The sequence below is a fragment of the Phaenicophaeus curvirostris genome, chromosome Z (genome assembly GCF_032191515.1).
Source record: "Phaenicophaeus curvirostris isolate KB17595 chromosome Z, BPBGC_Pcur_1.0, whole genome shotgun sequence".
In the NCBI taxonomy this organism is placed as follows: Eukaryota; Metazoa; Chordata; class Aves; order Cuculiformes; family Cuculidae; genus Phaenicophaeus; species Phaenicophaeus curvirostris.
Window position 1 is genome coordinate 24,734,575 of NC_091431.1, and position 26,329 is coordinate 24,760,903.

At 39.0% G+C, this 26,329-nt stretch overlaps 1 protein-coding gene across 1 annotated transcript in view; it reads right to left on the reverse strand.

Moving 5' to 3' along the window:
- The window catches only part of SLC28A3 (solute carrier family 28 member 3), a 40,235-nt gene extending 18,365 nt beyond the window's left edge, over nucleotides 1–21,870 (reverse strand). The window contains exons 1-8 of the mRNA XM_069881154.1: nucleotides 21,814–21,870; nucleotides 17,031–17,132; nucleotides 13,064–13,146; nucleotides 8,580–8,671; nucleotides 6,982–7,171; nucleotides 4,890–5,034; nucleotides 3,150–3,263; nucleotides 1,654–1,731 (exon numbers count right to left, since the gene is read on the reverse strand). Coding sequence (XP_069737255.1) covers nucleotides 1,654–1,731; nucleotides 3,150–3,263; nucleotides 4,890–5,034; nucleotides 6,982–7,171; nucleotides 8,580–8,671; nucleotides 13,064–13,146; nucleotides 17,031–17,132; nucleotides 21,814–21,870 — 861 coding nt within the window. The remainder of the gene's footprint in view (nucleotides 1–1,653; nucleotides 1,732–3,149; nucleotides 3,264–4,889; nucleotides 5,035–6,981; nucleotides 7,172–8,579; nucleotides 8,672–13,063; nucleotides 13,147–17,030; nucleotides 17,133–21,813) is intronic.
- Between the last annotated feature and the right edge of the window lie 4,459 nt (nucleotides 21,871–26,329).

Below are 26,329 nucleotides of genomic sequence, written 5' to 3' on the forward strand. Positions count from 1 at the left end.
GTACTAGGAGGTCTTTCCCAACTACTTCAGCACTTGGGTATGCTTGTTTATGCAGATAAATTTTCTTTTCAGAACTCTGAAACTCTGTATATGCATAGAGAAATATGCATTTAAAATAACACTGTTTATGCATGCGAATACATATATTTTACGACTGATTAAGTGCTTCCGAAACTGTGAGCTCAAAGGCTACAGTGGGACTGCCGAGAACACCCAGTAGGTGTACTCGGGGGATGTGTTTGCTCTGATAACTGTGTCCATTTAAGTTAGCAGAAAACTGAGTTGACTCTGCATACTGCTAAGTATACAGTATGGGTACAATTGGGCTCTGACAGTTTTCTGTGAAGGCACATCCTATCGCTTGTCTACTCTCTTTCAAGGGCTAAGCCAAGACTGACATATTTCTCTTTTGGACAGTGCTTTAAAATAGCTTGGGACAAGATCTGGACAGCTCAGTGCTACATGCAAAATTCATAAAATATCTGAAAGACACAATAGAGCTCTTTTGACCATCTTAATCTCGAAATAAACAAGAAGTGTTTACAAAGAGAATAGGCTGGCTGTCATTCACTGATGCTGGAAGAGAGAAATCTCTTTCTACAGGAGAAGCAGATGGAGCACCTTTTGGTGTTGCTGTACACTTGTTCGCCACTCTGTTTATCATATATATTCCTATACTAAGACATATGCAGCTCTGAAAATCAACTCATGAGATTTGCCTTCTTGTTTTTCAGTGGGAAAGTAACCTACTTGTCCCTGTTCTCCTCTTCTAGAAATTTCACAGGTCTTTTGCTGTTTTACCTTCTAGAATAAGGCTTATGGATGTATGAACTCACAGAAGCAAACTTTTGACTGTCTGATCCCTAGTTATGGCTTTAGTCAGTACAGTATCTTGCATCATCACTGAGGCATTAAAAAAATCACTTTGAAAAAAAACATATTCATAAGGCGCCGTAGACAAACACAGGAAAAATAGCATTGAGGGTGGGAATTAAGACACTTTACCCCCCTTCCCAAAATGTAATTGTGACTGCAAGTTATCATTTGAGTGCTTAATAGAGAAAAGGTAGGAGGAGACTGGAAAGCGAAACAAAAGGTACAGAATTACTGCAGTTAAACTATAATTTATATTTTTTGCTGAAATGCTTTATTTTTTTTCCTTCTAAGATGCTCTGGCTGTAATTTACAACTAGCATCTTCTTTCTTAAGCACCTCTACAGGGGTAATGTCTGGGAGGCAGTGCTCTGCACAGCACTTTAGGACAGAACAACAGAGCATGGTATAGCACCTTTACTTGCAGAGAGGTGGGGAAGATAGGCTGGAGGTACTATTTCTTTCAGTGTCCAGGCAGGAGCCTTTTAACCTGTTCCTTGTAGAAACATATCCCAAAGTTCTGTCTATATGTAATATGTGTTACTATAGTCAGACTAAATAAGTGTAACTTAAATCAGCATATGGCCATAAATGAAGGGTTTTATGTGGGGTTCCCAAATTTTCTATTCAGAGTGTCACACAGTAAGAATAGTTTACCTTTATCTGATTTTTCTGGTGACTGCATTACCATTACAAGACATAATTTTTTCCCATTCACACTATTCCTTTTACTGCTGTCTATCTGCCATCTACAGTATATATAAAAAACCCATGTCTTACCTTAAAAGCAAATAAATGATCAGTATATTTCTCACCAAACACAAACTTAGCACCTGTATCAGAATACTCCAGAAAAGTCTAGGGACAAAAAGCAAAGTGAGTTAGCAATAAGCTCTGTGTCAGTGCCAAAAACTAAGCAAATATTGCTAGTTGTCTTGCACAGATCTGGTTATTTCCAAGTAGCTTTTGCTCTGCTATGTATGAGTCCAGGCTTTGCTGACTGTGTCTGGCTGCACTGTGGGTTCCTGCTCTACTCTGCCAAGAATGCAGGCTGCTTCAAATAGCAAAGGTATAAGGGCCGTTTTCCTACAATACCCAACATGATAGAGGCCATATGAAGAATTTATTTTTTAGACCCAATACTGTGGTTTGTTTCTACACCTCTTCTCATGCAAATAACTGCATTAAACTATACAGTTTAATATGGAGATTTAATGGCTGAAGTAATGGGCTTTGAAAGGAGTAGCCAAAAGCTAGTCTAAGAAAATCATCTATTTTTATACTCCTGATGCCAACATATGCAATTAATGACACAGTTTAAAATGGAGATGTAATACATAGAGTAACCAGTTATTACATGAGTGACTGGGAGCTATATGGACGTAACAAAAGGGGGAGCCAGGCCCGCTTCAGTCGGAGATGAAAGGGAGACTTGAGAACCTGGTTACAAAGCCCAGATGACTCCCACTACCTGCAGATTAGGAGTCAGACGTCAGACCTGCGCCTTCGCTCCAGCTCAGAGACAGTACATTCTGCACTGTCTTGTTTTAAATGTGGTTAATCATCTGTACTGCGAAGAACAGCTGTGTAAATAGTATCCCTGGGGCGAAAAAAATCTGAATGTCCTTCAGATCAGTACTCTCTGATCTACAGTTTGGGTTTCTTTTATTTATTACTTTACGGTAATGGACTTGGTAAAAAAAAACAGCGCCTGCAGACTGCCTGCAGGGACGCCTACGAAAGGACTCTAGAGATCCTTTGCTGCTCGCAGGTCTGAATTTTGCCATGTGTAGTTGAATTAATTTTCTTGAATGTTGTGAGAACTATGAAGCGTCCCTGGGGCCAGGAATGTGGCTATTAAGTAGACAGCAGTGTTTCTGACTTTCCAAATCTCAAGGCTTTTCAGCATACCAGGTTTGTTGCAAGGATGCTTTGGAGCTGGGCCAGGTCTAAATTTCTGTGAGTGCCCTGGCACAATAGTGGGTTTGTGTTTGGAGGGTGCAGGTTATAATTTCAGCCCAAGGATGGTAAAACCATTGAGAAACAGGATCATTCTGGCCATTAGTCATCAGCCTGTCCAACATGGTCTTATATTTGCTGAACAATAAAGAAAGAAATGATTCAATTCATATAGTCTATTACCTTTCTGAGAACCTAGTTTTTATCAAGAGGGGAAAACATCCAGGGGCAAGCAGCCCCTTGAGCTGCGTGGCTCTTATGTAAGATTCCCAAGACAGAAAATAGTGCAAAAAATAAATTTTTGTCCAGTACCTTACCTGGATCTGAATGCCTAGCCAGTTAAAAACATCAAATCCCACTTTGGTTCTCAGAATAAGAAATCCAAGGATAAACTGCATTCCTATTCCTGAAAATACTGGTCTCCAAGCAATCTTGATGGACAGAAAAATAAAAACAAAGAAACCACTTGTTAGTTAAATAGATAATTTACTTTTGATGTTCGTTAAATTAATGTGAGGGGATTGTCTGACTATAGTACAGGATAGAAGCAGCTGCCAAAACAGACTGTATGGGACTTGGAGCATGAATCACCCCTCCTAATTTGAGAGTTCTTCAATGTAGATGTCTCCATCTCAGATAGATGCAGAAAGCCTTGCTAGGTTTGCATGGACTAGCCCATTTCACCATCACAGACAGAAAGCAATCAAGTATAAGGAAAAGGAGAGACAGTTCATCCTGTGCTACAGTTCATAGATGAAATACATGAGGGTAGCAGGCATGATTTTATTTTTTTTTAAATTTGAATGCAAACATTAAAAAACAATATAACCAACCATGTGGACTCTCCTTTTACCTGAACTGGGAACAAGGAGGTTTTGCTACAGATTCTTTTTTGTATGCTTGGGTAATCTTAACTCTGTTTCTGTTCCCCAGCTTTAAAGATGTGAACTACTCAGATTTTGCGATTCGTATGACTGAAAGGCAGCTGTAGGAAAACCTGTGACTGCCTGTGATCAGTCCCAACTACACTGCAGATATCTGCTCTGCTGCTTCAGAAAACATGTTTTGTTTTCAGAAAATTGAATCTGATTATTTACAAGGCAAAGCTGAGATGGCATTCTCTAATTTACTCAGGTGATGTTTGAATAATGCAAACCAATTAGATGTAATGCTGACCCATGGGAGACTACAAAGCACTTGCACTACATGAGTTTTCACCTCAGCTGGAGACAGAGGCAGTTGCAAAGGATGGGGAGTTACATGTCCATTAGTCCCTGATGAGGGGACGTTTTCTATTAAGGAAATCCCATCAGTGATGCAGCAGCATTGAAAAAGTGTTGGTGAAACTTGGTGACCTGGACAATGGATTAAGATATGATGAAAGACAGATGAAGGTACGTACTGTATGCTAGACATGCACAAAATAGTAAAAGCTATGGGGGCGTTGTGGTGGCTGAAATAACCCCTTTGTAATATCACAGAGTGGACATCTCACCTGGAAAATTAAAATAAATGGCATTGGCAAGCCTATGGGACTGGATTAGTGAAAACTGAGGATATAAGCTTGGCCTCAGCTACTACATTTGCAATGATAGTAAAACTTGTGAGGGATTAAGAGATACTTGAGGGAATCACATCTCCAGTTCCATGCAACTTGAACTGATGTTATAAGTGTCCTCAAAAAAGCGCCTATGATGTCCTGAAGACTGTGATGAGCCTCCTGTGGGTGGAAAGCATGGAGCAGGCCTGCCTTAGCTTGCACTGATGCTCCAAAAGAAAATCTATTCCAATCTGTATCAGGGCTAGAACAAATGATGGGCAGCGGCCTCTCAAAATAGTGAGACCCAGGTGCTGGAACAGCCCCACACATGCTCCCCAAGATACTGGAGCAAGACAACTTTCCTCAGAAATTAAATATATCACTGGAGTTTGGCAAGCCTAAATTTTGATGTTCACAGATTTTCTGTTACTTACTGAACTTGGTGCTAGGGTAGGGGAATAGTTTTTGAGATACTGAACAAAACCCTGGAAAGAATCAGCATAGACTAAATACTCACTCTTGTTGGATGCTTGGAAAAGATAAACATCAAGAGAACGTACATCACAAGCCCACCAAAGGAGATCAGATGGTGGGATCCCTTCTTTGCTGTGTCAAAGATGAGCCAGCAGATGACAGTTATAACAAAAACTGTACACAACAACCTAGGGAAAAAAAAAGTGTCAGGTATGACGTCCTGAAACAGACCTTCCCCCTCCCAAAACACTTGTATCTCTGTCTATGAAAATAACTCACTGATCAATGTATTAGGTTGAAACATGTACTTCTACACAAGCAGGAACCTGTCACTGGTGATACAGCTCTGATGACAACATCCGTTGGTGGAATCCAGAAGAAATGCCCTCCAACCATGTCCCAAAAGGCGGAGTGCGGGGGAAACCCAATAAAGAATAAGTGACTCTTGTCTGCGTGTTATTTCTATCAAATGAAGTGTGAGAACATACTCTGTTTTCTCACTCCTTCCTCCTTTCCCTTTCCACTTTATTGAATCTTTTCTTGGCTCTGAGCAAGACAGGCTGTGTTTTTTATGAATTACATTGTACTGCGGAACACGTTATAAGCTGTCTACTGCTTCAATGGGTTGTAGTCCATTTAGAAAAATAACTTCTAATCACAACAATTTTAGCTATCTCGGGAGCAATTACTGAAGCCACGTGTAAATCCGTGTTCAGTGCTTCTACGATCCTCACTGTCACAGAACTCAGTTCACTTTGCATATTGAAGGTAATTATCACAGCAACAGCCTGAAAGGCAAGGAAATACACTACCCCATTTATAGGTGGAGAAACTAAACGTAGTCCCAGTTCTTCAGTGTTATTTGTATCTAACAGTTGTCTAGCTTCCACTGATTTTAGTGGTACCTAGATAGCTAAATTCTGTTTCTAGACCTGGAACAAAAGTATTGCAGGCTAACTCCACAAAATTACTCGGTCATAGCAATGCTGAACAACACTTTTTACATCCGAGAGGTTTTCTGTCTTCTAGAGGAATTTGTGACCTACAGTTAAGCTCTTAATCTGCAACATGTATAATTTAAGGACTGCAGTCCAGGTAATACAGCACTTACTGCCCCTGGCTTGTTCATCTGCTCATCAGGGCTCTCCTGTTCTCTTTAGTCCTTCTCCAAAAGGGCTGCCAGATCACGTAATGAGGGTGCCTGCATGTGACTGCTCTCTAATGTGGCTCTTGAGGAGAAGGACCACAGTCTTTGTAGCATCTTTCTAGTAAATTCCAGATCCTGTGGCAAAACCAATTCAAAAGCTTATGAATAAGTCTGGACATTTTCCTGAACTCAGGATGATGACTCCTTAGACCTTCCTCTCTCAGATATAAGGTGACCTAGCTGAGACAGAAAGCAGCTGGCTAATTTCCTTTTCCTTTTTAATGAGATTTCTTTTGGTCTTTTCTTTGGTCTGTGAGCTTTCTTTCCTTCCCATTTTCCCAGAAATAACTTAAATATTGCTGATAACTGCTCAGCAATACTTGGAATAATTTTCTATCAGATCTAAGTATCTACCATTTATCTTGCAGATTAATGTCTTCCATCCAAAATAAGGTTGCATGATCTTATTATGACACTAACTGTGGCTGGCATGTTTTGATTTCTGAAAGTCAAGTAAAATTTGCTATGGGGATATGTGAACAAGTAGTGTCGAGATAACACACTTCAGTCTAGCAGCTTGCATATTTTAGAATTAAGGTTTTTATGAAACTCACAGCTTTCTCAACAAGTGACAGTGAGGCACCTTCTAGCTGGCAGAATGAATAGGGAAGGCTACATCACACCTGAATTTCTGGAACATGTTCTCTTGCAACCACAAACCTGTCGTATCTCACTTTCAGGATTTATTTTATACTTTCTGTCAAGATTTTTGATACCTAGCTACTGTATTACAATCTTAAAGGTGTGCCTGACATCTATAAAATGGAAAACACCGAATTATTCTGTATGTATTCTTTCACTTTATTGCAATTTATGTGATTGATCCACCTCCCTGTGCTTATAGAGGGGGTAAGCTGAAATACAGCTGCAAGGGTAAATTGACTAATGCTTTGTGCTTCTGCCTAAACAGTAAGTTATTCATATTTACCATTTTAGCCAAAACCAGTGCTTCTCCAGGTATCTTTCTCCAGGGGAAAATAATGAGGCAATTCTGTCTTCATACTTAGCTATTAAAAAATCCCAGCAGATGAAGAAGATGGCTAGGACAGTGATGATAAAAAGTGGTAAAGCTCTCTGAAAATTCAGGCTGCAGGCTGCAATAGTTAATGCCAAGTATGCTGTCACAGAAACAAGAATATACATGTCAATTGAGTTGGTCTTTCTAAAAACAACATAAAATCTCGTATTTATAGAATATGGTTGAAGTCGGGCTTGTGTTTCTTTTAAGTGCTTTGTTGACTCTTGGCTTAAATACTGAAAAATTTTGCTTTCACAGATAGTGTTGTTACTTATGATACATGCTCATCAATATGAAAGATGTCTTTCATCCCATCAGAACAGGTAATACGCTTTGGCCAGGCCAAGTTTGTATAAAACACATTAATCACTTGGGAAACTGAAATACATTTATAGAACTGCTTTTTGCTATGTAAAGACTTCGAATTCATAACTATGGGTCTTGTTCTCTCATCCACAGGAAGATGAGTATATCCAATAAAACTAGAAGAAACACTTAGAAGTATTTGAAATACTTGACTTGATGGCCCTCCCAAGTAATTGGGAAGCTTAGAAGTAGTTTATGTCGTAAAGTAACCATGGAATGATTTGTCATTTGGCAGATTTATTGGTAATACTGCTGGCCAAATAAAACACTCAGTTCTTGTAAGTAAGAGTCTGATTTTGTTCATGACAAATAAGGAAGAAAAATAATTGATTTTTGTAAAACAAGCTGGTTTTTTAATGGAATGAATGTATGAAACCTTGATATATCCTTAGCACTCACTTATTTTCTTGAGCCAGGATATATCTGTACTATGACAAAGCAAGAGGGGTTGATGATAGGAGGGTGTGATATTCGGCGTGTAGGCAGACCTTTTGTAATCACTTTATAGTATGCTGATGCCTATCGACAGAGATATTTTAGGTCTATGTGTTCTCAGTGTTAAGCAGGTGGATCTCAAAAAGAAACTACTTAGTGCTAAGTGGAAGTTAAAAAAACCCCACTGTAATGGCTAATTATGAAAGGGTCAAAGAAAAATATCTGAATGACTTTGCAGTGCATGCTGACATAAAATATATTACCTCTAGCATATGTTTGTTGTGGAGATCTAGTGATATAGGTCAGAACAGAAAATTTTCATTTCTAAATGCTGACTTAAGTTCAGTCTAAGTTGGTCCCTGACCTTTTTTAATGTGATTTTATGGTTTTGGGCTTAACAGGCCTCTTGGTGATAGAGAATACACAAAGGCTGAACTACTCTTTTATCCCAAACGTAATTGCTAGTTAGAGTTGAAATACACTGGAGGAGCAGTATAGCAAGATCTGTGCCTTCATTAAGTTTGGAAATAAGTGGAGGACTTGAGATCTGGAGCTTTCCCTGGGACTAAATTAACTTTTGCCTCCTTTCAAATGCACTCTTTCAGACAGTCAAGGGATTTTGTGTTAGATAGAAGACAGGCATAGTGTATAATCTCATAAAGGGAAATAAATAAGGCTTCAGAAACCCTGCTTGTAATATACTGTACCTGTTATTAAAATTCCATAGACCATATAGTGAATTCTGGTTTTATGTTTCTTGCAAAATTCACAGGCTTTATGATACTTCTTTTCTAAATGCCTAGAAAAATGCAAAAAAACAAAAAAAAACCCAAAAAAACAAGCAGAACATAAAATTCAGCTGTAGATAAAGAAGAGTAATTTGCACAGGATGATCAGGTCACGCTGATCAAAGTTTCTGCACTGGAGTATGCTGCACTTTGTAAGGGTTACAAAGTGCCAGAGTGCCAAATAAAAATTAAAATATGACAACATCTGCAGAGCTTTTGGAGGGCATTTCTTAGGTTTAATGTTAGATAAGTAAAAAAGAAAATCTGGCAGATACCTAATGGGCCAATCTGTCAACTAGCTAACGGACAAAGGTTAGCAGACCAGTTCTGCTCGCCTCTGAAGTACAGCGCTTCTGTGAGAAGGTCTGTTACTTAATGCAAATTAGGTAGCTAGTTTAAGATTCCGTATCCATTATTAGACTCACAAAAACTGTTAAGGGCAGCCAGTCCAGCGCTGCTATGTGGAGGAGCAGGGTTGCTGTAGTTGTGAAGGCCTAAGGTTGCATTTGTGTGTGTAAAACTGCCAATATCTAAAAACTTAGTACAGTTTGCATAGATGTTTCTGGATATTTGAAAATTTGCTTGTTAATTACATTAACTTTTCATCTAAGGCTCAGCAGTTCATGGAAGCTAGAATTATTTCTAATATTTGAATGTCCTATTCTTGTATCTGTTCTTCCAGTTATTACCTACTTCACTGTTATTCTTTTCTTGGCTCACTAAGGGTAACACAGGGTGATTTCACGAGGGAGGATGAACTTTAGATAAATAGCAATTAAGGGAGTTAATTCAACACAGATTTCCAGTGGTAAGTATGCTGATGACATGGACATATTTCAGTCACAAACGCTGTAGCTGAGTAAAACCCCTTGTATTGTGCAAGCTGAAAAATAAATCACAGCTATAGCTCTGTCTCTCTAAAGTGGTGCCTCATACCCTACAGTCTAAAAAAGCAACACTGTCTTTAGAGATTCTAATTATCCAGACTGTTCTTGTTTGGGAATGAGGTACAGCTGGAGTCAGATGCACAACAAAATTCAGCAAAAATATCCTTCTTTTCTGCACTAAAAAAAAAAATCAATGTAAAGGAAACTGATGAGAATCAAGGAGTATTAACTTAATTCACATCAGCACTTAAAAGAACAGAGCAACACACTCCTTCACCAGTAGCACAAAGAGTAACAGGGTGTCTGAGAAATCTTGATTGCTTTTGACATTTCAGTTTTAGTTCTGGGAATTCCTATTGCCTTTCAAATAGTAGCTTTTTTTTTTTTAAAACTTGTAAGAACATTAGGTTATCTACTCAGTGTCAGCAGAGAGATTAGATACAACAGGAAAAGAAAGAAAAAGAGAAATGAGAGACTGATGCATGAATAAGCTGGAGTTACTTTATCAAATCTATGCTTAATTCATCAGCAAAAAAAAAATTATCTAGTGTCTGTTACAGCTATGTATGGATCCTTTGGGATTTAAAATTGTTATTTTAAGATTACAATCCCTTGCAATATCTTCTTTGCTCTAATATGTCTCTCTCCATTGTTATTTTATTATTTTCAGTGATTATCATTTCAGTACTGGCATATCTTCAAAGTTTAGGCATATATGTCATAAATATGCACTCTGTTTTGAAAGATGCAGGAAAAACAATCTTCCTATGAAATCTGGTCAATTTACAAAGGAAATTTTTTTTATAAAAGGTGATCATATAGGTTTAAAGTGCAGCACACTGCTGGTGGCTTTTACTTAACCAAAAATGTTGAAAAAGCAGGTATCACTTAAGCATATTTAAGAACTTTAATGTGAAACGTTTGTATATGCCGAAACTCTTCTTGCTTGCATTTTGCATCTCTGAAATCCTTTTTCTGGTCTGCTGTACTCTACAAGTGGATGTTAATGTCTTGTACATGTAATGAATCCTTGTTATCGAAAGACAGCTCTTTCAAAGGAGTTGTGTCTCATACCACAGATTATTCAGTACTATCCATTGAAAGAAATCAGTGATGCTTTCAAAATTGAGACACACTTTGTGAATGCCCCTTTTAAGCAGTTACATTAAAGACATTACATTACATTAGCGTCTACTTTTAGGAGCTAATTTGAGAAAAGTAACTTGGTAGATATACCATTGCCCCTACCATGTGCAAGAAAAACAAACAAACAAACAAACAAAAACCAACCTAAACAAATTCCAAAAATAAGTACAAAACTGGAGAGCACTGAACAAGCCATAACCTGATTGTAACCAGAAAAAAGCAAAATCCTCTTCAGCTTCTAGCCTACGATGAGCTTTCACTTCCCCAGGCAGTGGTATCTGCTGCTGATGGAAGAACAAGGAGGCTTCAGGAAGAGTAAAACAGTAAGCCCAGTGAATTAAGCCTAGAAATTGTACTCCAATGGAGTACCAATAAACAAGAATGAATAAAAAACATGCAAGTTTCACCTTTGTCCCAACTCAACTCATCTCTGTGCAGAGATGCCTTGTTGAGTCATTCCTGTGAGCCCAGGTTTGAGGAGGAAAGGACTCACTGACCTTGTTCTGATATAAGAAGTAGTTATTATTAAAAAGCATGGAATACTCAAATTTAAGCTAAAGTAAAGTTCCATCTAAGTAATTGTGTTCTTTCAGAGTTAGACAAAATGTCCCTCTGACAGCATGTTTTCTTTAAAACAGTGCTTTTCCAGACGTTCTTCATTTTTCGAAAATGATAATGTCTTGCATGAAGTAGGATCTGTGCTGAACAGATGTCTCTTCTTCTGCAACCACTTCTGTTCGCAGTATTTTCTTATCTCAAAGGCAAGGTCAAGTAGAGAGATAGAGCCAGCTCCAAATTAACAAGAGTTTTGACTGCTGTGAAGTTTTATAATAAGATTAAAATTAGACCTTGGAAAGTAATGGAATATGCATAGGATTTCTGGGGATATTCATACATATGCATGTAAGTGGGAAATTTATTCTGTAACCAGATTTTGCCTCATCACACATGATTAATAGAGATCAGTCCTGCATGTTACCTGGGCCTGATGAAGGATGCTTGCTTTCTAAAAGTCCAAAACTAGTTTTAGAGAGTTTTATTTGCTGGATTTTTCTGTATTATTATAGTGATTTGCGCACCAACACTTGCCTGTACAATTTCTGGGGAGATGCTTGACACGTCCCACTGGAGAGGCCTATCAAGCTTGGATGTTTGATGCATCAAATCTCATCTTTTGTTTTTGCTAGACAAGCCCCTGAATGTTTTTAACAATAAAGCATTTCATGTCATGTACTGCTAAAGGAATGAAAAATCTCCAAATTAAAGAGAGGAGAAACGAGAGAATATTTAAGTGACTTATAAATACTTCTGCTAGATTTTTGAAGCAGTACTTTCTGTACAGGTTGGATGGGTCCTAAAGCAGCCTGGCCTAGTGGGTGGTGCCCCTGCCTAGAGCTGTGGGGTTGGAACTAGACGATCTTTAAGGTCCTTTCCAACACAAAACACTCTATGATTCTATACTTTAATATGATGGCATCAGTAAACCTGATCATATTAGCAAGTCATTAAAGCATAATTAAAATCATCACAACTACTTCTGTATACAAGCACACTGTTTGTACAGGCATGACCTCTTTCCAAGTAGCCCAATTTGAGTAAGACAAACTTCTATTTGAGATATACAGCCAGTTGCTAGAGTCTGCTGATAGAAAAACAGGTTCAAAGCTCAGATGATGTTCTGTATAAGAGAATGCAGTCATAGAAATCAGAGTAAAAGTACAGTATTTTTGTGAAGGTGTATATGAAGATTCAATATGAGAGAAAAATAGTAAGAAAATAAAATATAATTTTAAGTATTACATCTTAATATTTTGATTGTCTTACACAGGTATAGTAGTTTTTGCCAAACAATCTTAACACTCACGTAAAACACAGATATTTGTTTTCACTATGTGGTCACTTGGTAACAGTGCTAATGAAGTGTAAAAATTCTGCTCCATCAACATGGCTTTGTTTACAGCTATTGTATTCTTATTTTGCACTGGGGTATGGTAGCTATGCAAACAGAAGGACAATAGTGAATCTTTAACTTCCTGAAAGGGATCACCATTTACGACCTCTATTTAAAAAAGGCTGTTGTGAAAATATTGGAAAAGTAGTTAGTGTATAAAAAGAAAAAAAATTACTCCTTTAATTATCAAGGCTTTAGAAACATAGCTGCATGATAACATGTTAGTTGAATAGTATAAAAATTTTAAATACGATTTGTTTCTGCATTACAGAAATTGCCTGGCAATACAAAGGTCTGTGCAGCATAGGGGTATGGCAGGAAAACTTGGAGCTGTCACTCCAGAAGCAGAAACACTGGCAGCTTATTGCTTGGGCCAGGACAAAGTTAGTGAAAAACTTACTCATCCAAAAAGACATTACCCTTCCAAGCGTGGTTGCTCATGATCTTCTGAATCACGTTTGTTTTCACCCAGATTGCTCTCCATAATGATGTACTCATCGTTCTGGAAAAAAAGATCAATACTGAGGCTGAGAAGGGTGCATACTTGTTGAGTAAGGCGCAAAAAAACAGATTCCCACTGGCAGATGGCTGAAGCAGTCTTGAGACTCTCCTGTCTGCACATGCATGGCTCCAGTTCTCCTGTCGGCCACCAACATTGTGATCAGTTTCAGGCAAACCCATTGGTTAGACCATGACTGTGAACTTTTCCAATCCATATCCACGCCATTTTGAAAGGGGAAAAAAACACCAGAATTTGTTTCTCAGAGCTGAAGAGAGCCCCATGCACGATACCACGACACATGCACTAAAAAGCAAGAGACACAGGTAAGGATCATAGAATCATTGAATCCCTGGGATGGAAAAAGACCTTTCAGATCATCAAGTCCAATGCACCTGTCTACTACTAAATCATATGCCTAACTATTTCATCTACCTGTGTTTTAAATACCTCCAGGGATGGTGACACAACCACCTCCCTGGGCACCCTGTTCCAGTGCTTGACAACCCTTTCAGTGAGGGAGTTTTTCCTAATGTCCAATCTGAACCTCCCCTGGCAGAGCTTGAGGCCATTTCCTTTTGCCCTATCACCATTCACTCAGGTGAAAAGACCAACCCCCACCTCTCTACAGACCCCTTTCAGGTAGCTGTAGACAGTGATAAGGTCTCCCCTCAGCCTCCTCTTCTCTAGGCTAAACAACCCCAGTTCCCTTAGTGGCTCCTCATAAGACTTGTTCTCCAGCCCCTTCACCAGCTCTGTTGACCCTTCTCTGAATGCCCACCAGGACCTCAATGTCTTTCTCATAATTAGGGGGCCCAAAACTGAACACAGTATTTGAGGTGCTGCCTCACCAGTGCTGCGTACAGGGGCAGAATCACCTGGTCCTGCTGGTCACATCATTATTATCAAGAAATCACAGTGAGTGATTTCTCAGTCAAAAGCATTTTGGCCCTGCTCTAAGGGAAAGCAAACTTCACTGTTTTGATCTAAATTAGATACGCTAACAGAATCACAGAATCACTAGGTTGGAAAAGATCCACTGGATCATAGAGTCCAACCATTCCTACCAATCACAAAACCATGTCCCTCAGCACCTCGTCCACCCGCCCCTTAAACACCTCCAGGGAAGGTGACTCAACCACCTCCCTGGGCAGCCTCTGCCAGTGCCCAATGACCCTTTTAGTGAAAAGATTTTTTCTGATGTCCAGCCTGAACCTCCCCTGGTGGAGCTTGAGGCCATTCCCTCTTGTCCTGTCCCCCGTCACCTGGGAGATGAAGGCATTTCCCTCCTCTCCACAACCTCCTTTCAGGTAGTTGTAGAGAGCAATAAGGTCTCCCCTCAGCCTCCTCTTCTCCAGGCTAAACAACCCCAGCTCCCTCAGCCATTCCTCATAAGGCCTCTTCTCCAGCCCCCTTTACCAGCTTTGTTGCTCTCCTCTGGACTCGTTCCAGAGCCTCAACATCCTTCTTGTGGTGAGGGGCCCAGAACTGAACACAGTTTTTGAGGAGCCGTCTCACCAGTGCTGAGTACAGAGGGAGGATAACCTCCCTGGACCTGCTGGTCACGCCGTTTCTGATGGAAGCCAAGATGCCATTGGCCTTCTTGGCCACCTGGGCACACTGCTGGTCCATGTTCAATCGGCTGTCAACCAACACCCCCAGGTCCTTCTCCTCCAGGCAGGTTTCTAGCTACTCTTCCCCTAGTCTGTATTACAGCACAGGGTTGTACCCCAAGTGCAGGACCCGGCATCTGGCCTTGTTAAACCTTACCCTGTAGGTCTCAGCCCAGCGGTCCAGCCAGTTCAGATCCCTTTGCAGAACCACCCCTTGTCCAGGTCATTGATAAAGATACTGAACAGAACTGGACCCAGCACTGAGCTCTTGAGAACACCACTTGTGACTGGACTCCAACTGATACTGAAATATCATTTATTCCTGTGCTTAAATTTGGCATATATTGCATGCCAGTGATTCCCACAAATTTTTGAACCTAAATTATACATCAAGAGAGTTCAGCCCTCTGAGCAGAAAAGCAATGTTTCCATACTTGCAGGCAGCTGTGATCCCTGTTGCACTGTGTCCCCTCTACTGGTCACAGACTGAAACCCATGTCCTACTCTTTTTCCACCCTCACCACCACCGCCCAGTGCCCACATTCATGTGCTGCCCAGGCCAGACTCTGCTGCCCCACTGCTCTCCTCCATGCCTCAGCATCCTCCCCAGGCCAGGAGCACCCCTAGATGACCCACAGCCTGGGGTCTGGCTCTTTGAATTTGTGAAATATAATGTTTGTCTTGAGAATTTATCCTACTTTTTTCATTTGAACTTTTCAATATAAAAAACATCAATTCATGTATTTTCAAATTGTCTACCATGTAATTATTATATTGTTGTTATAATGTCACAAATGCTGTCCTATCTTTACATTAAATGGTGTTAAGAAAACCTGAAGTCTAAGATCACTTAGCATCTAAGTGTTTGCAGATACACTAGGAAAAAGGAGAGTGGATCCAACCCCTTTTTCTTCTTTTTCCACGGCTAAACATTATTGAAGATTAGGCTCCTTGAGAACAATGGCCTTAGCTGAGAGTAACTCAAAGGCTGCATGGAGCATATAGAGTGATGCCAGAGGGGACAGAACAAAGTCTATACTCTGCAGAGCCACAAAATAAACCCTTCTGCATCAGTCACAGTGTGCCTGAGAAAGGGTCAGTGTGCATATACATATTTCTACTATACTTACACAAAGTAGTGGCTGAACCCTTTCAGCTGAACCTTTTCAGTAGGAAATTAGTTTCTTCTATTAAAATCAAGCTTTTACCTACTCCCACTACTTTTCTCAATTTTTCAACAGTTTTAATCTGTTCTGAAAGTATTTTTAATTATTTTTAACATTTTCCTTTGTTGCTGGCTTTTTTTTAAGAGGTAGTATAGGCACTGTCTACCACCTTCCTCTCCTCGAATTTTAACCCTGGTGTAGTTTCTAGGAGCGCATATCCAAACAGCTCCAATGATCCATTCCATCACTGTAAATCTGGAATTACTTCAACTTTGAGAGCAGAGCATGTCTGTGTCAGCATATCTTTGCTGCCTCTGATCATATCCAAAAACCACTGGAAGATAGAAGAGAATATCCAGGAAACCCCTACTTCTTTTGTGATGCTTCAAGTACCGTCACCAAACCTGGTAAGTGGATACGATTACAACAAAGGAAAGTACTAGGGGTTTTCAATGGAACTTCTAAAGTAGCAGGTTATTTCTGGAGTATGAATGTGAAAATATTAACACATGACACTACTAAAATATCTGTGGGTTTTTTTAACCTGACTTTCATATCTTCATAGTGAGCTACTCACTACGTGAACTTAACGTAGTTAAGTTCAGTCAAAAGAAGTCAAAATGGACATATTTATTATACAGTCACCTGAACTGTATTTTCCTCTTTTTCCTTTGGTCAGTTGTACATCAGAGCTGTTGCCTTCAGTTTGTGTTTGTCTGAAATTTGCCTTATTTTATATAAGTGGATATTTAATAATATGTATACCCTACCTGACTGAAAGACTGTATCACTAAAACCAATGTTTCCACTTTCTCTTTTCACAACTTCTTGGGAGAAAATGCTTCTATAGCAACTCCTTGCTATAGAAGCCACTATGACATTAGAAACGAATTCTCCGAATCCTACACATTCTGTCAATTTTTGTATTTTTTCTCAATGTATTTCTGAGAACAGAACTCTCTTCCCTGTCAGTTTATGACTTTTAAATCAAATTCAGGTTTTGTTAAAATATCTATCTTGGATGTATTATCACAACAAATTACTGATACAGAATTTGAGGTTTATGAATTTACATAAGGTTATTCAAATGAAAGAAGAAAAAAGAAACCTGATTAGGATGTACAGTTTTCTTATTTTGCAACTTCCTGATTTTCTGTGAATTGTCCCTGACACCTCTTGGATTTAAAACATCCACACCTTCATTGTCATTCTGAGGCTTGACAGGAGCAGAAACTGTGTCAGTTCAAATCAAAAGCTGAAAGCCTTTCTGACGTGCAGTAAGAACCGACTTAATACTCTGCTGCCTCTGCTTCCATGTTCTACTTTACTAGCACAGGGAAACCCAAATCACAGTGTCCAAAGCCCAGGTGTTCAAGTTCCTGCACTATTACACAATGCTACATTGGTCATGGATAGTGTTTAGATGTGAATCTGCTGTTTTCTTGACACAGACTCACATGTCCTGGTGCTGCCCATTGCCTCAGGACTGGTTAAACAAGTTTAGGAAGAGCCAGCCCTTCTCCCTGCCAAGGGCAAAACGGCCTACCTGGGCCTTCCCCCAGGTTGTTAGTGCCTGCAGTAAATGCATATTTGTAAAAAACATGTACTTCTACTGCTGTTGGAATAAAACAGAATAAAGAGAGCAGTTAGTTTTACCATATTAATTCTCTGTGGTATACCTTTTATCAGGCTGTATGAAGTGTTTAAGACTCTCCCTCACTGGCTCCACTATTTCTACTTCCTTTAATTCTGAAGTTGCATTTTCTTGTTTCTTAATGTTTTGAAGGGGAAATTGCTCCTTTTTAATGATCCTTGAGGGGCTAGTTCTTCTTTTGGTTTCCTAAGAAGGCCGTCTAAATGAAATATCAAATAACAATATCTGCAGTTGACAAATGTTTTATATTTCAATGATTTCTTATGGCAGCAGTTATGGTATGGTCATTGCACTGTACTCTGCACGAACTATCTCATTATTTATGTGGTAATAAAATCAGTAAACTAGTATCTGCATTTAGGTTTCTAAGAAAATTGTTATTTACAAATGAACGAAACAAAATAAGTTTAATCATAGCTGTTCTTTTAGCAAAAGCAGATAGTCTAAAGTAGCTGATTTTCCTGCCCCTGCCAATTACTGATAAAAACAGACCATTCAAGTAGCTGCTAAAATTGTTTATGGTTTAAGGGCAGGTCATTACATTAGATTGGATGATTAGAACTAGGGTACTTAAGGAACTCACTGCAAAACAGATGCTTCAAAAGCAAATGTTCTAACTTACCCTGCTGGATTTAACTGTGTTTCAGATTCCATTCAGTCAGATGAATCTGATTTACAGTTCAAAACTTTGCTACTCCTTTAATATTCAGTATAACTGAAGTCCATTAATCTAAATTTTCCGCAGTGTACACATGACAGTGCACTACTTTTTTCTAGTCAGTGTCATGACTCTGAAGCTGTTAAAACACTTTTAAAACAATGAGGAAGATGTTTTTTTAATCAATAATCATTGCATTCATAAATTCCTGACCAATAATAAAATTCAATGCACAGGGCAGGAGGAATGAATGTTCGTTATCCATGTGCTAAAATATAGTAAATTCTGTGAGCATCATTATCCATGTGCTAAAACATAGTAAATTCTGTGAGCAACTATGGTGATCCTACAGCGGTGTCAGTGGAGACAAGTTAACCGAACCACACTGAATGCAACAGACATGATAGAGTTTTTATATGTCACGTATGACATTATTGTAAATAAGGATATAACATGTACTATATTGGCATGTAGACTCTTAATATGAAAGATCTTCTGAAAAGTGATAATGAGGATGATTATTTAGGTTCCTTAAATTGCATGACATATTTAAGGGAAAAAAAAAATCCCCACATTAAAAATCTGAAAGTCTCAGTATAAACAGTATGACAATCTATTCATTCTAGCTGCAATGCAGCATCCAAAGCAGCAACTTTAGCATGTAGGTCTTAACAATTGCATTGGGGCTTTACTAAGTATACGTTGTGCAAAAGAGTAGGAGTGTGCTTGGGAAGACTGTCAGTTTGGGTAGAGCTATGTATCTTCTTAAAACCAATACAAGAATCTTACTTATTGTAATTAAAAAAAAGAGGGAGAATGGGATACAGTGGAGCTGTACACGTGAGGTTTGTTGTCTGGGGTTTTTTTTAGACTATTTTAAGCTGTTGAAGAGTTAAAGAGTTGCTTCTGGATCTTCCAGGTATTGGCATTATTGGGAGGCAACAACACTGATCTGCAGTTTTTGACACTATGTCTTTAAACCGTTGAAGTGGAATCTGCATTGTGTACAAAAGAAGTGGCTGTTATTTTGCAGGATTATGCATGTTTTAAATGTAATTAATTGTGTTAATGGAACCTTAAGTTACATGGATATACATCCTCTCCGAAAGTTAACATCTGTTAACTGATTTCTGAGGGTCTACTAAAGCATAAAAACTCTATCTTAGTACATATGGACGTGTATGTTTAAATAGAAATAGCCAGTGTGAGACTAAGAAGACCTCAAATAATTTTCCTCTGACTATTGCTACGACTACCTGATAGGCCAATTACTCTGCATTACTTCTTTATCACATTAACAGTACCTCCATGACAGCAGGCACAATGCCTCTCATTCTTGCCATAATAAGGCTCTGATACGATCTTTCACCCATCTCTTGTTAGCCTTGGATCTTTCACCCATCACTTGTTAGCCTTGAGTTGCTTTGCATTACGTTGAGAGTTGTTTTCTTAACTTACATACTTTATAAAACAAACTACGTGACCCGGGTTTACTTTGCATGTGCCTTACTTTTTCTGTCCCTTTGTGTGTTAATCATTGAATGGCTCAGGTACATCTGAAGGTATGTTTGGAGTACAATCCCACACTGATACTTAAAATGGCTTAAATTAACTCCTTTCCAGAACACTTTTATATTTTGTAGTTTAGGGAAGATACTAATTTCTTAATACTAGAAGACACTGCTTCTTGGAGGAAGAAGTGATCATTCCTCGTGCAAGTAAAGCTCAAACACAAGAAAACAGGAAGAAATGATGAGATTTTTTTTCTTCTCAGTGGCTGCTACTGCAAAGTGATTTGTTTTTCTGTATGCAGTTATTTACCTATCTCCTTGGAAGCCTTATTTTCTCCAGGGAGTGACTTCTCAGTTGAGTCAGAGATGGTGTAAATGTAAACACCTGCTGGTGTTTGAAGGAAAAAAAGCAAGTAGAAAACCTGACTCAGGCCCAGACTCATTGTTAGACAGTCTCTGTGATCTGGCATTTGGGTTATTAAAATCAGATGAGATTTGCAGGTTCTTGTGAACCTCTGCAAAAGAAAGGAAAGGAAGCACCTGGATTCCCTGCACATTGCCCTGGTCAGCTAGCTTCATCAGGCAGAGGATTATCCTGGGTCACTGTACTGTGCTCCATGGAGACTGCAGAGGAAAGAAATGATTTTTAGTTCAGGTCATTCAAGAGCGTTTGGCACTAAGATTCTGCAGCTGAGGAGAGACTTCTTTACTAGATGGGTTTGTAAGCACACTTAGTAAGCAGATTGCACTACCTTAGGCACACATTTTGTGTAAAAATGCAGCCAGGATGAAGCCTTATTTTCACTAGGAGAGTGTTCTCATTCTCTAGAATTTGAGGGAGGCCCAAGTTCAAATTGCCTGCCTGTCTGCTGTGCAGCACAGTTGCATTGAGGGCGCCCTGACTACCCAGAAGAAAGCCCTAACCACTGGGCTATCATGTTTTAAAAGAGTTATGACTCTATCTCCTCTTGAAGCTGCTCCCACTCAGAGTGATTAACTATTGACTGAAGTAGGGACTTGACTATTAACTCCTTTGCACTCCACATTTGGCAGGTTATAAAAACAATCTGTTGCTTGTCTGTGTCTCTTACCCAGCAGATAAATATACAGTGGTTGGATATCGCTGGTGTTACATTATATTCCACAAGTTTAATATCTAGAAAGACTTTTCTGTGTTATTTGAATAGTGTTGGCTGATATTCACACCTCACTATGTGCTACCCTTCCTGCTGGCTGAGCTCAGGGACAGCATAAGGATCAGAAGCTGCAGAGGAGAGCAAGACCCAACATAGCAGTTTTTAGTCACTGTCTCTCCCTGGCCTATTTCAGTAACAAGTACAGTAAACAGTCCTGACTGTGAGTTTGTCCTGCTCTAACTCCTATGAAAGTGCAGGTATGCTGGGCACTGAGAAATAATAACAAACTGGTTAATAAGGAGTGGGGTTTTGGTGCTTCTGCGTCTTAAACCTCCATTTTTTCAAATGTCAATGTCACATTAAGCCCATAACACTCAGAACCTTGTGGGTTGGCGTCCTCTCCCTGCTCTTGGGAGCAGACCAAGACAATTGCACTTATTTTATGTGCGGAAGAAACAAGATGTGCCCCACTGTGATTACAGGATTATTTATCTCATATTATTACATTGCTTTGATGAAATATGTGTCTGCTCCATAATGATGACCTCTTCAAAAGAACTTAGAACTACCTACCCTCAGGAAAAAGCAGCATCTGATGCAGCAGATGGGAGAGGTGGATGAGTTAGTTGTGAGATCCATCAGCCTATGAAATGCTACTGAGCCGGGAGACTTTTCAAAGATACCAGGATACCAGGGAGCAGGTGAAGGCAAAAACCTGAGCCTACTTCTGAATGTGTAGATTGTGCTCTACTTCTTCATCCAAGACCCTGATGCTTTGGCAGGATATCAGTGCAAAGCATATGAGTTCTAGTAAAATATCTGCCATGGAGAGAGCCAAAATTGCATTTTCTTTGTTCAGGGACTAAAGTAAGCATTGTTCATCGTTTTTAAGCCGTTCCTCTTACCCACAAAGCAAAGGAAACCACGCTTACCTGGAAGGTCAAATTGTGAACTCCTGAGTGACCACGGGTGGTATCCTTCAGCGCCATTTGCCTAGAACGGGCAGGAGAGTTTTGGGTAAATGCTGAAAGCTGTTTGCAGCATAGGGCGATAGCAGTCACCACCTGTTTAATCCATCCTCAGGGCCGGTGAGTACCTCTTTAAGTTTAGTTAGCTGGAGGCACTTCGAGGTTGCTCTTACTCAATAGCTCCTCCTTCTCGCTCCCATAGCACAACCCCCCTTTTGGCCAGCGTGGGAAACTGTATTCAATATTTCTTGAAGAAAGAAGGGAGTATCCTGCGAGCCCCAAGAGACCAAGGTATCTCAAGGTGGAATGCGGGTACTTGCATGACTTCTGGCTTTCCTCACTTACATAGGAGAAAATTTTGTCCACCTAGATCTTTCGGAGGTCATCGCAGTTTGTGTCTTTTTCACAGCTATTCTCAAGTCACTGTTTCGGTGATGTTATCATGGCTCTAGTTTCGTAGTGGATAAGGGCTTCAGCTAGCCAGAGAAAGAAAGGGAAAAAGAACAACTCCCAAACCTCCAACAAATACTAGTTACACATTTGCAGTTGGCATATCAAATGTTATGGCATGGTTTTATTTGGTCATCTGTCCTCAGATTACTCATATTTAATGGAAGAGTTTTCTAACACATTTTCAGGCTTGCTATTTGCAGTATGGTAAAGTTATAGTCTTAAAACTACCAGTAAGGTCTATTATCCATGTCTTTTGTTGCCTATGGACTTTGTATTTGCAACATGGTCTGTGTAAGTTCACTGAAAATAGTAGCATTATTACAAATGCTAATGCCAGAGAGGATTTGAATGAATGTAACCTTTTATCTTTAAGGATAACAAAAATTAGCTAGTGTTTGTTTCTTTGAAATACAGCAATGTATATTTATGCACTTGTTAGGTGCCTTAAACTCATAACTTTCTACATGAGGACTGAAAATGTCATGAGTTTTTCATCATCCTGTGAAAGAGCGAAAAATTATGTCCTGCTTTTAGGAATAGACTACTGTGACTGAATATATTCCTGGAAATAAAGAATAGTTACATTAAAAATAAGATGATGCATCTTTCTAAGGAATCTTGCAACTATGTTCTAATTATATTATAAATCATACAGCTGTATTTTATGCTCTCTGAATCTCATAACTATTACTTAAAAAGAAAGACTAATTGTTTTTCTTTTTTTTTTCAGTAAGGAGCGCATGATGTTTAATGATATATTCTGTGTTCTGATGTATTTCAGTGTTAAGAATCTTTTCTGACACCCCAGGTTTTGAAATCAGTGCGTTTGTTACTACTTGTATTTGCCCTGTGAGTAGACCAATTTGTGACTAATTGCATCTCTCTGCACACTGATCACCAGCAAAAATAGCTGCAAATATCTTTAAGTTTGATATAATTGCTTGCTGATTACTGCAGACCTCAGCTGTTTCATTCTCTCTTCTCTTTTCCTGACAGTTTTGGATATGCTTTTGCTATCACAAGGAATAGTGCTGAGGAAACAAATCTGTGGATCAATTTCAAATCCAGCCCCTGCAATCCTAAAATCCCTAGTCTGCACTTGCATAGTTTGAAAACAGTTATACCCTGGTAACTATGCCAAGACACAAGTATTTTCTGCTATTGTTCCTCTTCTTCTAGCAAGTCATTACGTTGTATTTAATACTGGTTTTCTCAAAAAATGTCAGAGTAACACTTACAATTATTTCAGTGCAAAGTTTCCTCCTCTGAATTATATTTTATGTTAGTAAACTAACAGAATACTAAAAGCAAACAATCCCACATATTGGACAGAAGTCCTGAAACACTATAAAAATCATTAAATATGTCATTTCCCTGTGGAAAAAGGACCGTGTTGTTGAACCACAACTGAGAACTCCCTGACATTCTTTTTTAGGATTGCTCAGCAGTCTGCTTAATGTTTGATCTGCAGCCAACCCCTTCCTGTTTCTGCTTAGTTTAAATACTTACATGAAGACATGGACTTCCAAGGAATTTTAGGTGTCTGAGGGATATCACATTCTGTCATTTGAACTCACAATATGCTTGGATAACTGTTTTCTACTTATATGAGTCCTACAGCTACAAGAAGGCATTAAAGACTTGGATTCTTAATTTTTGGGGTGTTCTTACAAAGACTTACTGTCCTAGGCTCAAGAAAATAAATGTTGTCAAAATTCTACTGTCTAATATTGGGGAAACTGGCAATAACTGAAGAGTTGCTTCCTGAGAATAGCACTAAGAAAATTTTATGTTCCATTCCAGTATTTCTACATGAATTCTGGACTCTTTCTCTTAGTTATAGAAAGACCAATCAAGAAGCTTATTTTTTTTGGTACGACAAGTAGTAACTATTACAAAAAGCGGAATATTGTGATTTAAACTGAAGTAGAGTTAAGTTTCATCTAAGTAATAGTTTTCTTTGAAAGTTAGACAGAATGTCCCTCTGATAGCGTGTTTTCTTTAAAACTGTGTTTTTGCAGGAGAAGGGTGGCCTGCTAATGCGTCACTGAATTATAATGCTTTGTTGCAATTAATGCTCTGGAAGCAGAAATGCCTTCCTTTGAATTAAGGTACTCTTCTGAATCCCCTGTTCTCTCTAGAACAGGATTAAAGGAGACCAGAGAAATGTTTTGCAGAATCTCTGGTTAAAATCGGGCTGGGGGAAGTGAAAATTGAACTTGTGGTAGACACCAGGGCTGCATATTCTGTATTGAATACTTTGAAGAAATAATAACAATAACAATAATATAAGCATTATTGGTGTGATGGGAGTCAGGGAAAGTCAACCATTTCTTAAAATATTTGAAATTTAAATTAGGAAAACAGTGGGTAACTCATCAGTTTTTGTATTTGCCAGGCTCCCCAAAGCTGTTGTTAGGAAAGGATTTTCTTGAAAAATTAGAAGCTCAAATAAGATTTGGAGAAGGGGAAGTTCAAGTTTATATACCAGAATCTAAATATATTGAAGCGACAGCTTTATTATTGCAGGATGTCAACATTCTGAGAAAATAATCCCTGAAGAGTTTAAGATGCTGTGGTCCCAACAGTGTGGGCTGGAGAGATACATGGGAAGTCTGAGTGAGCATAATTTGTAAGAGGCGTTCTGAAACTAAGACTGGCTCTGGTTGGAATTAAACAATACCCTTTAAAGTTGGAAGCTAAGCTTGGGTTAGTATCAGTAATTCAGAAATTCTTGAAATATAAGTTATTAGTGGAATATGAGTCAAAGTATAATATCCTGGTTTTGCTGGTTAAAAGGCAAATGGTAAGGGTTACCATTTAGTACAGGATCTTAGAGCAATGAATCAAATTGTTCAGGATATACATCCAGTGGCTGTGAATCCCTATACTCTTTAAAAAAACAGCTTTAACTGAAAAACAGGGTTGGTTTACTGTGCTAGACATAAAAGATGCCCTTTTCTGCATTCCTCTTGAAAAGGGAAAGTCAAGAGCTTTTTGCTTTTGAATGGGAAAATTCTGAAACTGGTAGAAGAGCTCAGTATACATGAAATGTCCTACCCCATGGATTTAAAAACAGTTCAACAATTTTTGGGAAACAATTAGCCAAATAACTAGAAATATAGGAAAATAAAACCATGGGAGAATAATATTAAAGCATGTGGGTGACACCCTCATTGCTACAGCTGTTAGAGAAGATTGTGACTGACTATGAGTCTTTTAAACTTTTGGGGACTAAGTGGATATAGAGTTTGCAGAGAGAAGGCTCAGGTGGCATGAAGAACTGTGACTTATCTTGGATTTGAGATACAACAAGGGTGGCAACAACTGGGAACAGAAAGAAAAGAAGCTATTTGCAAGCTACCAGAACCCCAGATAGTCAGTGAATTAACTTTTCTTGGGATGGTGGCACGCTGTTGGCCACAGAGAAGAGCAGTTTTTTGCGAAGAGAAAAAAGGTTGTTGGGGTATGCAGTTACCACAAGAAGCTCCATTGTGGAAGCTTGTGCTTTGCAATCAACAACCTCTGCCCAGAAAGCCAAATTAGCGGCCTTAACCAGGGCCTTGGGCAGATTCTAACTATGCCTTTGGAGTTGTGCATGCCAATGGAGCCATATGGAAAGAGAGAGGGTCTTTTTACAGCACAAAGGACTAGAATCAAGCATACAGAACAAATTAAAAAATTACTAGCCAGTATTCAGAAAACTACAGAAGTGGCTACTATGCATTGCAAGGCACATCAGTTGGAGATATCTAAAATTGGATTGTGAAATGAATTGGCTGATAAGGCTGCTAAAGAGGCTGCAGAAACAGGCATCATGACTTTAGCACCAGAGAAAGAAAGAAAATTGCGAGAAACAGCTCCTAGGTATGATAATAAGGACCTTAGATTGATTATGACATTGCAGGGGAAAGAACAAAATAGTGGGTGGTTTGTCACACTGACCAGGCAGATGGTATAATACCTCCTTTTCTTTTAAGGGAACTGGCCAAAACGGGACATGATAAAGTACATTGGGGAACAGAAA